General features: G+C 50.7%; 1 protein-coding gene across 1 annotated transcript; it reads left to right on the top strand.

Moving 5' to 3' along the window:
* Positions 1 to 2,261: 2,261 nt before the first annotated feature.
* On the top strand, positions 2,262 to 4,346 carry LOC119844320 (RING finger protein 223-like). The gene is given in 2 exon segments (XM_043499133.1): positions 2,262 to 3,134; positions 3,137 to 4,346. Coding segments are annotated over 2 exon segments (678 nt in total). The 5' UTR covers positions 2,262 to 2,503; the 3' UTR covers positions 3,184 to 4,346.
* The last annotated feature ends 7,431 nt before the right edge of the window (positions 4,347 to 11,777 follow it).

Here is an 11,777-nt window from a genome sequence, read left to right as displayed (position 1 = left end):
TGCTGCATGATGTTAATGGCACAGCTTTGATCTGCAGGCAATCACATACCTCACTGAAGTGGATGGGTGTGCTAGCCATCCTTACTTCAGGCTAAATGGAAGAAGCAATTAACCTCGTTTATGGCATAGCAAAGCTGAAATAATGGAAGCCACCACCGAGGGCACTGGGCCATATAGAAGGCCTGAGCAAGAACTAAGGGCAAATAAGAGGAGTTTCTTTGGGGACTGATTTAAAATGCAGGGGTGGAACACTGATTGGTTGTGACTGTGAGGGTCCGAGGCAGAAAGTGACCAGAAATCCCAGAGAAGCAGCCATGTGGATAGCCCACACCAGGAGCAGAAACAGAACTTCTGGGGCTAGAGGGCTGTCTGGAGAAGCAGGCTCGGAACTGTCAACAAGGAAACTGCCTGCTGCTGTTTGTTCCTGCTGTGTTCAGGGAAACAGCGCTATGTGTGTGTGCTTTCTAAATAAGCAGAATTGCCCAAAGCAATACCTGACTCTACCATAAATTCGCCCCCCCCCCATATTTGCTAACATATCGGGCCAAGGGGCAGCATCACACAGGGCCTAAAATGTAGAGTGTAAGCAGCTGTTTGCTAATGTTCATCTGCATCTTTGGACCTATATTATGTCATATCCTTCCCTGCTCCCCATAAAGTTCATTCATATGTTTCTCCTAAGGACAAACTTAGTTATAAAAAAAAATTAAAAACTAGCAGAATCAGCTAATTCTTCAGTTAAAGCCCCACTGAAATCTGTCACTTGTGTAACACAACCAGAAACAGATGTTGCACACTTTGCTCTTGTGTCACACGCACAGCTGGCTCCTGTCACGCATGGGCTGGTATGAAGGTTGAGCGGTTCATAGGGGTCTTTGTAGGTAAATTCTGCAGCTCTGGATGGCTGCATGTCTTTAACAAGTGCAGTTTCACTGTCTAGTTCTGCTAAAAGAAATGGAGTACTTGTGGCACCTTAGAGACTAACAAATTTATTTGAGCATAAGCTTTCGTGAGCTACAGCTCACTTCATCGGATGTAGCTCACGGAAAGCTTATGTTCAAATAAATTTGTTAGTCTCTAAGGTGCCACAAGTACTCCTTTTCTTTTTGCGGATACAGACTAACTCAGCTACTACTCTGAAACCTGTAGTTCTGCTAACAGGCCAGTAAGTGCACTGCACCCTCTTTACCAAGTCAAGGCACTTTGACACTGCAGGGACTTACTCCAGCACTGCCTCAGCTGTACCAGCTGTGCTGAGCTTGGGGAAGACAAGGCAGCCCTTGCGGGTCTGGCTGGGGGGCTAGTGGCTAGTGGGCATGGTTTGCCATGCTGGGTTAAGGGAGAAGAGTTGGCGATAGAATGCTGGATTGCTCCCCCTCCTAGCACAGGTGTAAATGACAACACCCAGGTGAATCAGCCCCTTGCTGAAGTGACCCATCCTTCTTGCAAAGGGGGCCAGCATCACCTGACCCTCTGTTCCAACTACCTAGATTCTTCAGCCGGACCCCGCCCTGCAGTAGCTCAGAATGCCCAGGCTCTCTTCCCAGCTGCTGAGCCCACTACATGGTTTTATTTTGATACCTGTTATGCCATCGGCTCCTACTCAGAGACTAGAAAGCATCCCGTGCGCTCCCGCCCCCACCTGCTGCGCTTTCACACCTGCTCAGCCGATGCAGTTGGGGTCTCTGTGCTGGACACGCACCTGAGCAGCTGGAGAGGGCTGTTGGTGGCTCCTGGCTCACCCAGCTTTCCCTGTGAGTGAAGGAGATCAGTACCACCCCCTTGCGCTCCTGAGCGAGCCAGGGCAGCTGGCTGACCCAGCCCTGCGACTGGGATATCAGGCTCCATCAAGTCTGGCTTCAGCTCTCGTTTCAATTGCAGCTAATAATGACTAAGGAAAGGCCATGGTTCTTTCACTGCTTGAAAGAGCAGGTTGGGCTTGGCTTTTCCCTAGGTGTGGTAGCTTCCTGTAACAATGGGGGCCCAGGAGCGTGTGCCACTGGGCCTGGCACCATAGCAGCCCAAATCCTGGGCCGTGCCACTTGTTAGCTCGTCTGAAGGGTGCTGAGCATGCCTGCACCACCCTGGGGAGCTCTGAGTTTCCAGGGCTGCCTCTGTCTCCTTTGTGTCCCAGTGAGCTGGCTGTGTGTATGCAGAACTGGAGTTGCTATGTGAGGAGGGAGGGACTGAACTGACCCTGGCTTAGCAAAAGTTAGAGCTCAATGTCAGTTACTAAGCGAAGGAACTCACAACAAGCTGGCTATGCAGCAGGAGCAGCGCTGGCCTTTGCTTGTCAGACCGACTGGCTGGGCAGAGGAAGGAGCCCAAGTCTAGGGTCTCAGCCCAGGCCATGCAAAAACAAGCACTGAGATGGGCTGAGAAGCAGGAAAAGCTTCACTCACAGCTGGCGGCTCTGATAAAACTTACTCAACTCTGCTCCCCTGGCAAGTGCCCCTCGGGTTAAACAGCTCCAGGCTGCTGGGGCTGTGGATAGACTCTGGCTATGGACTGGGGTCCCAGCCCTCTCAACCAGACAGAGCTGAAGGCCCCTCAGCAGTCCATCCCTGAGTGTCCCATCTGCTACGGCCCCTACGACAACATCTTCCAGAGGCCCCTGCTTCTCCCTTGCGCTCACACCTTCTGCCTGGAATGCCTGTCGAGGATCTGCGTCTTCGTGAAACAAGCCCAGACCTTCCCCTGTCCTCTTTGCAGAGCCCAAGTGCCCGTCCCTGACGGAGGGATCCCCAAACTCCCGCCCAATATGGACATCGTGACCCAGTTCCCTCCATGGCTGCAGACCCTGCAGGAGGTCTGGCTAGATGGACACAGACTATGCTGGATCAAACAGCTGTCCTTGCCCTGTCAAATGAGAGCCAGTGAAGAAGCCCCTGAGATGCTGGTTACAGTGGAGTTATTATACAACCCAGCCCCTCGGGACGTCAGTGGAAGAGATCTGATCGATATCCACCATGCCTCCCGCCTGTCCATGTGCAGGGGGCTATGCCAGCTCCTGTGGGAGCGTCGCCTGGCTGTATTCTGGATCGCTATCCTGCTACTGGTGTTGATCGTTTTACCCATCATTCTTATATCTGATTCCCACATGACCAGGACTCCGGAAGGTCAACGCCAGGGAGGGCCTTTCCGACAGCAGATGCCCCAAGCAGCAGGTCACAGCGCTTCTAGCAACTTGCCATCCTCCACTTGTGTGTAACACAGTGCACCTACTGCTTTCCTTCGCCTGCCCAGGAGAGCCAGAGGGAGCCCACTAGTAGCCCAGTGGATAGCTTGGTGCTGGGGAGCTGCTGGGGCTGGACCATAGCTATTGCCCCAGCCTTGAGAGGCCTGGCCGCAGCTGTTGTGTTGTGCTGAAGGGCTCTGCTCAGGCCCAGCTTGGAAAAGTTTCCAAGGACCAAGGACCAAATTCAGGATGAAGTGAGCTGTAGCTCAAGAAAGCTTATGCTCAAATAAATTTGTTAGTCTCTAAGGTGCCACAAGTCCTCCTTTTCTTTTTATAAATCAGCCTGATTCTAACGAAGCCAGAGGAGTTGCACTTGCTTATGCTGGGGCTGAGCTTGGCTCCAAATGTGTTTCTGCACTGTGATAACTGTAGCCCCTTTGCCTTGGTACATACAGGTCAGCCCATCAGTTCGGTATGAGAGCGGGGCAGAGTCCAGCCTCCTGGGCTCAGAATGTGCCTGCTGGTCCATTCTGAGCGGACGGGAGGAGACAGCCCAGGGATGTTTAACATCGAGGGACGGAATGGAGAGGTAAACACACTCGGCATGAAGTGCCCTTTGCAGCAGCCAAATGCAACAGATGCAGATTGTCACTGGAGGGCACAGAGGGTGATGCCACCCACCTGCCCGGTCCCTGAGCCTGCCCTTGCCGCATGACCAAAAGCTGCAACAACTTGCTCCTGAAATGCCAGATGAGAGAACATGCAGCATGGTGACTTTCCATGCAAGGGGTGGAAGTTATGCAGCAGATGCCAACCTCTCCTCCCTCCAAAAGATGCAATATTTGGCTGAGGCAGCCAGCGTCAAGCAAGACAGAGGGGCAGATGCAGGTGATAGCTGCTGGAAGATAGCTACAGTAGAGAGAATAGAAGGCAGATGACATGTGCATGGCTAAAGTAGAGGCCTGGGAGTCCTGGGTTCTGGTTTTGGCTCTTCCATAGGCTGCCTGTGTGAACTGGGGCAACTCACTGCTGCTGCCTGCCTCAGTTTCTCCATCTGTAAGATGGGATAATTACACTTGCTTCCTTGTGGGATATGAGGGTTCATTAATGGTTCAATGGTACTGGTCCATTATTAGATGGAAATGGTAGAATTCTCAATGATAATACAGAAAATGCAGAAGTATTCAAAAAAATATTTTTATTCTGTATTTGAGGGAAATGATGAGGTAGGCATGTCATATGATGCTGACATTCTTTCCATTCCACTAGTATTGCTAGAGGATATTAAACAGCAGCTACTACAATTAGACGGTTTTAAAATCAGCAGATCCAGATACGGTTCATCCAACAGTTTGGGAAAAAAAACTGGCTGAGGAGCTCTCTGGACCATTAATTTTGATTTTCAATACCTCTTGAAACACTGGTTTTAGAAGACTGGAGGAAAGCAAATGTTGTGCCAATATTTTAAAAGGGTAAATGGGACACCCCAGGTAATTATAGGTCTATCAGTCTGACATTGATCCCAGGCAAAAATAATGGAGCGGCTGATACAGGACTCAGTTAATCAAGGTGGATTTATGGAAAATAGATACCATCACACTAAACCGGTACTTTTTTTGGCGAAGCTTACAAGTTTTGTTGCTAAAGGTAATAGTTTTGATGTAATATTCTTAGACATCTCAAAGGCATTTGACTGGGTACTGCACAACATTTTAATTGAAGAACTAGAATATAAAATTAGCTTTGCACAAATTACATGAATTAAAAACTGGCAAAATGTAATTGTGAATGGGGAAGCATCATCAAACAGGTGTGTTTCCAGTGGGGTCCCGCAGGGATCAATTCTTGGCCCTATGCTATTTAATGTTTTTATCAATGATCTGGAAGAAACCATGAAGTCATCACTGGTAAAGTTTGCAGATGACACAAAAACGGGGGTGGGGGGGGGACAGGTCACTGATTCAGAGAACTCTTGATCGCTTGGCAAACTGGGTGCAAGTGAACAATATGCATTTTTAATGTGGTTAAATGTGAAGTTTCTGTGAGCTTTACATGCAGCAGAGCCTGACTTCTGCTCACAGCCTGACTTTTGCTAACTTTGCTTTATATTAGTGGGCTTGACCACTACTTTAGTTCAGACCTCAGGCCTCATACTGGGCCTCTGATACAAAGCCTCATGTCTTAGGCTAGAAATAAACGTAGGCCATATGGGTGACTCTACCCCGGGAAGCAGTGTCTCTGAAAAAAGATTTGGGGATTGTGGCGAATAATCAGCTGAACATGAGCTGCTCGTGCAACACTGAGGCCAAAAGAGCTAATGCGATCTTGGGATTCATAAACAGGAATCTTGAGTAGGAGTAGAGAGGTTATTTAATTTTTGTATTTGGCACTGGTGAGACGGCTGCTGGAATATTGTGTCCTGGTGCTCACAATTCAGGAAGGATGTTGATAGATTTGGGAGGGTTCAGATCAGAGCTAAGAGAATGATGAAAGTTTTAGACAACCTGCCTTACAGTGATAGAATCCTGGAGCTCAATCTATTTAGCTTAACAAAGAGAAGGTTAAGGGGTGACTTGATCACAGCCTGTAAGTACCTACACGGGGCACAAATATAAGAACATCCATAACAGGGCAGCCCAAAGGTCCATCTAGCCCAGTGGTCACCAACCGGTAGATCGTGATCGACTGGTCGATTGTGGAGCCTCTGACAGTCAGTCTCAGTCACTGTCAGAGGCTCCACAATTAACCAGTCGATCACGATAGGGTTGTCAACTCTCCTGCAGCTAACAATCCGGAGGTGCAGGGGGCTAAGGCAGGCTTCCTGCCTGCCCTGGCCCTGTGCTGCTACCAGAAGTGACTGCCATGTCCAGCAGCGACTCTGGGGGGTGGAGTGGGAGCGGCAGGGGATCTCCCTGTGCTGCCCTTGCCTGCAGGCACCGCCTCCACAGCTCCCATTGGCTGGGAATGGGGAACTGTGGCCAATGGGAGCTGTGGGGGCAGTACCCGCAGGCAAGGGCAGCATGCGGTGCCACCTGCCCCCCCCCCCCCCCAGCTGCTGCCGGACATGCAGGACACTTCTGGAAGTGGCGTGGGGCCAGGGCAGGCAGGGAGCCTGCCTTAGCCCCACTACATTGCCACCCGGGAGCCGCCTGAGATAAGCAACACCCGGCCAGAGCCCGCACCCCAAACTTGTCCCGCATGACCAAGGTTTCGAGGTCGATTCTCCATCACTGACAATTTTTAACTCAAGACTGGCTGTTTTTCTAAAACCTCTGCTCCAGGGATTATTTTGGGGGCAGGTCTCTGGCCTGACTCACACAGGGGATCAGCCCATATGGTCACATTGGTCTCTTCTGGCCTTGGAATCTAGGAATGTCTGTGACGTACTCTGAGGTCCTGGGTTGGCGGCCCCACAATGAGGCAGCAGAGTTTCAGGAGGAGGCGAGCTGTGTGGGACTCTGGTTTATGTGGGATCTGTTTTCCTTTGGTGCAGCGTCTCTAACCAGTGCAGCAGCTCTCCCCAACAATGGTCTGGCTGCCTGGTCCCACTGCTCACCCTCCAGAGCAGAGTGGAATATCGTTGAGGGTCAAGATGGCCTGGCTGCGGCCAGGGAGGCACTGGCACCCATAGGGTTTTTGCCCCCATCCCAGCAGCAGCAGCATTCACCCCTTTGCATAGGGAACCTGCAGCTGTGTGGGACCTTGTGGAAGAGGGAGAGGTATCAGCTTCTGCTCATGGGGGCAGACAGGGCAGACTCAGGGAGCTGAGCAAACATGGTAAGGTCAAGGGTCACTGATTCTTAGGGCAGAATTTCACCTGTTCCTCTTCCCCGTCTGCAGCCATGGAGAGTCTGTGGCCTCACTACTGGGCCCCTCACCTTCTCCTTTGGGGCCATCTGGGTCTGAGCCAGTCCTGCCCTAGCACCTTTCTACCACACCCAGCCCTGAAAGGGTCAATTCTGTGCAGCTCCCTGCTCCCATCAGCTCAGCCAGGAGGAACTGAGTCAAGAGCTGGATTGGAAGACCCTCAGGCCAGCACAAAGTGCCCCCACTCTGGATCACAGGATTGCACTGAGAACCCCTCCCGCCCTTTACAGTATTTGGAGCCAGGGAACCATTGCCCAAGCAGATCTTGAAACCTTAGAGCTTTGTGACCAACAACAGGTCAATGGGAACTGTGGCTTAGCCATGGCTCTCATGCCTGACATGAGATCTATACACACAGGGGTGCTGTGCCTCAATGGGCAGAAGCCAGAGAGGAGGCAGTGTGGCCTAGTGGATGAGGCACTGGACTAGGACTCAGGTGACCTGCGTTCTAGTCTTGGCTCTGGCCTGCTGGGTGACCTTGAGCAAGTCACCTACATGCAAACAGGGAAGTCTGAGTGGGAGTTTGTGGGAGGGAGCTGTAATATAATTATTATGGTTAGGAAGTGCCGCATCACCAGTGTCAACACTGCGCCTGTCTCCTCCACCTGTGACCAGACAGAGGGCTTGTCTACACTACACAGCAATTGATCCAGGGGATGTCGATTTATCGTGTCTAGTATAGAAGCGAAAAATCGACCGCTGAGCACTCTCCCGTTGACTCCGGTACTCCACCAGAATGAGGAGTGCAAGTGGAGTTGACAGGAGAGGGTCAGCTGTTGACTTACCGCAATGAAGACTCTGCGGTAAGTAGATCTAAGTACGTCAACTTCAGCTACGCTATTAACGTAGCTGAAGTTGCGTATCTAGATCGACCCCGCGCAATAGTGTAGACAAGCCTGACCACGGATGCCTCTACCCAGATCCAGGTGTGGATTTGCAAAGACTGCTACCTACATCTCCCACTCTCAGAAAGTCAGGCAGGGGAAACCATCCAGTGTGAAAAGGTGCCTGCTGGTGGAATTTCTGAGGAAGCATCTGGGAGAGCTACAGGAGGAGGTGACTAGGCTGAAGAGCATCTGTGCCCATGAGGAATTCATTGAGAGTATTCATATGGAGACATCCAAGCCTAAGGAAGCTATCCACCTAGAGAGGACTGCTATCACACCACCGGGGCAGGAGGATATGGCTCTGTCACAGGGAGGACACTGGCCTCTGGTTACTTCTGGCAGCAGGCCATGCTCAACTCCTACTCCCAACCCACCCACCACAGTGATAAAGAACCACTATGCTGCCCTGGCAACGAACAATGAGGAATCACCCCCAAAAGTAAGGAGGAGAAGCCATATACTCCCAAAGCTGGGAAGATCGCAGCCACCACTCCCAGGAGGAAATGTAGGATAGTGGTGGTTGGTGATTCCTTTCTGAAGAGGACGGAAGCACCCATCTGTCACCCTGACGTGGCATCCCAGGAGGTGTGCTGCCTGCCAGGGGCCTGTATCTAGAAGTTATGGAGGGATTGTTGAGGATCATGCTACTCATCTAGCAGGCACTAAAGTACTGTGAGGTACAACCCTGAGCAAACCAGAAGTGACTATAGGGCTCTTGGAGGGAGGATGAAGGAGTTGGGAGGTGGTGTTCTCTTTGATCCTTATGGTCAAGGGTAGGGGCTTGGGCAGAGACAGACACCCTGGTGGTGAATGCACAGCTGGGCAGATGGTGTCGCCAGGAGGGCTTCGGCTTCATTGACCGTGGATGATGTTCTGGGAAGGACTGCTGAACAGAGACAGAGTCCACCTATAAGGCCTCAACTGGCGTATAGTGTCTAGTTCTGGGTGCTACATTTCAGAAAAGATGTGGACAAATTGGAGAAAGTCCAGAGAAGAGCAACAAAAATTATTAAAGAAAACATGACCTATGAGGGAAGATTGAAAAAATTGAATTTGTTTAGTCTGGAAAAGGAAGACTGATGGGGGATGTGATAACAGTTTTCAAGTATGTAAGAGGTTGTTACAAAGAGGGAGAAAAATTGTTCTCATTAACCTCTGAGGACAGCACAAGAAGCAAGGGCTTAAACTGCAGCAAGGGAAATTTTGGTTGGGCTTCTTTCTCCAGGTTTCTGTGGAGAAAGAAGTGGTTCAGTACGATTTAGAAAAGCTGGACGAGCACAAGTCCATGGGGCCAGATGTGCTGCATCTGAGAGTGCTAAAGGAGTTGGTGGATGTGATTGCAGAGCCATTGGCCATTATCTTTGAAAACTCATGGTGATCAGGGGAGGTCCCAGATGACTGGAAAAAGGCTAATGTAGTGCCCATCTTTAAAAAAGGGAAGGAGGAGGATCTGGGGAACTACTAGGCTAGTCAGCCTCACCTCAGTCCCTGGAAAAATCATGGAGCAGGTCCTCAAGGAATCAATTCTGAAGCACTTAGAGGAGAGGAAAGTGATCAGGAACAGTCAGCATGGATTTACCAAGGGCAAATCATGCGTGACTAATCTAATTGCCTTCTGTGATGAGATAACTGGCTCTCTGGATGAGGGGAAAGCAGTGGACGTGTTATTCCTTGACTTTAGCAAAGCTTTTGATATGGTCTCCCACAGTATTCTTGCCAACAGGTTAAAGAAGTATGGGCTGGATGAATGGACTATAAGGTGGATAGAAAGCTGGCTAGATTGTTGGGCTCAATGGGTAGTGATCAATGCCTCCATGTCTAATTGGCAGCCGGTATCAAGCGGAGTGCCCCAAGGGTCGGTCCTGGGGCCAGTTTTGTTCAATATTTTCATTAATGATCTGGAGGATGGCATGGACATTACCCTCAGCAAGTTTGCAGATGACACTAAACTGGGAGGAGTGTTAGATATGCTGGAGGGTAGGGATAGGTTACAGAGGGACGTAGACTAATTAGAGGATTGGGCCAAAAGAAATGTGATGAGGTTCAACAAGGACAAGTGCAGAGTCCTGCACTTAGGACGGAAGAATCCCATGCACCGCTACAGACTAGGGACCGAATGGCTAGGCAGCAGTTCTGTAGAAAAGGACCTAAGGGTTACAGTGGACGAGAAGCTGGATATGAGTCAACAGTGTGCACTTGTTGCCAGGAAGGCTAACAGCATTTTGGGCTGTATAAATAGGGGCATTGCCAGCAGATGGAAGGATGTGATTGTTCCCCTCTATTTGACATTGGTGAGGCCTCATCTGGAGTAGTGTGTCCAGTTTTGGGCCCCACACTACAAGAAGGATGTGAAAAAATTGGAAAACGTCCAGTGGAGGGCAACAAAAATGATTAGGGGACTGGAACACATGATTTATGAGGAGAGGCTGAGGGAACTGGGATTGTTTAGTCTGCAGAAGAGAGGAATGAGGGAGGATTTGATAGCAACTACCTGAAGGGGGTTCCAAAGAGGATGGATCTAGACTGTTCTCAGTGGTAGCAGTTGACAGAACGAGGAGTAATGGTTTCAAGTCGCAGTGGGGGAGGTTTAGGTTGGATATTAGGAAAAACTTTTTCACTAGGAGGGTGGTGAAGCACTGGAATGCATTACCTATGGAGGTGGTGGAATCTCCTTCCTTAGAGGTTTTTAAGGTCAGGCTTGACAAAGCCCTGGCTGGGATGATTTAGTTGGGGATTGGTCCTGCTTTGAGTAGGGGGTTGGACTAGATGACCTCCTGAGGTCCCTTCCAACCCTGATAGTCTATGATTCTATGATTAGGAAAAAATTCCTGTCAGGGTAGTTAAGCATGGGAACCAATTTCCTCGGGAGGTTGTGGAATGTCCATCATTGGAGGTTTGTAAGAACAGGCTAGACAAACACCTGTCAGGAATGGTCTACTTGTTACTTAGACCTGCCTTGAGTGCAGGGGACTGGACTAGATGACCTTCTGAGGTCCCTTCCAGACCTACACTTCTATGATTCTATGCTTGTGCCTCAGTTTCTGCAGCAGACACAAGGGGCTAAGGCTGACTTCCTTTGTAAAGCACTACGAGATCTACTGATAACAAGCACTGGAGATGAGCTAGGTAGGCTGCTGCTGATTGTTGTTTGTCATTTGTATTATCATAGTGCCAGGAGGTACAGGCAGGTGATCGCTCTTAGAAAGGCAGCAGTTGTCACCAGGAACCCGCCCATGGCTGCCAAGATACAGCTCTGATTCAAAGTAGAGGGAGTAAACTGGTTAATCACCGGGGCTGAATGGGCTGAATGGCATATGGGAGAGTAGTTGGGTAATATAGACCCCAGAGACTAGCAGCCAGGGCACGTGGGGCACTGAACAGCGTGTGGGACTGCTTTGGAACTAGTGACCAGAGGTTCCAATGGCACTTGGAGGAGCTTGTGGCTGCAGGTCCCTGCTGGGAGGCTCCGGGGGAGCCACGGCCATGGATTGCAAGGGGAGAGGGCTGAAAGAAAGAACCTGATGCTACTTGGTGCCATGGGAACTCCCACAGGCAGCTGTTGGGGGCAGAGGCAGGGCCAGCAGCCGCAGGGCAGGGAGCAGCAGCAGAGGGTTGGTGGCAGAGGTTCAACAGTGGGGCAGCAATTCCCAAAGAGAGCCTGTTACATCACATCCAGCAGCCTGGGCCATTCAGGCAGCGGCTAGCGAGGCACTAGCCCAATCTTGCCTAGGGGTGGAGGCTAAGCCCCAATGCTAGGAAGCCAGAGGGGGATGGGCCGTGATAGGCCATGTGCTCACCTCAGCAGACTGCTCAGCCACTCCCCTGGGAAATCATGCCAGCGACTC

The sequence above is a fragment of the Dermochelys coriacea genome, chromosome 16 (genome assembly GCF_009764565.3).
Source record: "Dermochelys coriacea isolate rDerCor1 chromosome 16, rDerCor1.pri.v4, whole genome shotgun sequence".
NCBI lineage: Eukaryota > Metazoa > Chordata > Testudines > Dermochelyidae > Dermochelys > Dermochelys coriacea.
The sequence above is the reverse complement of the archived record's forward strand: the minus strand, read 5'-3'. Positions and strand labels throughout refer to the sequence as shown.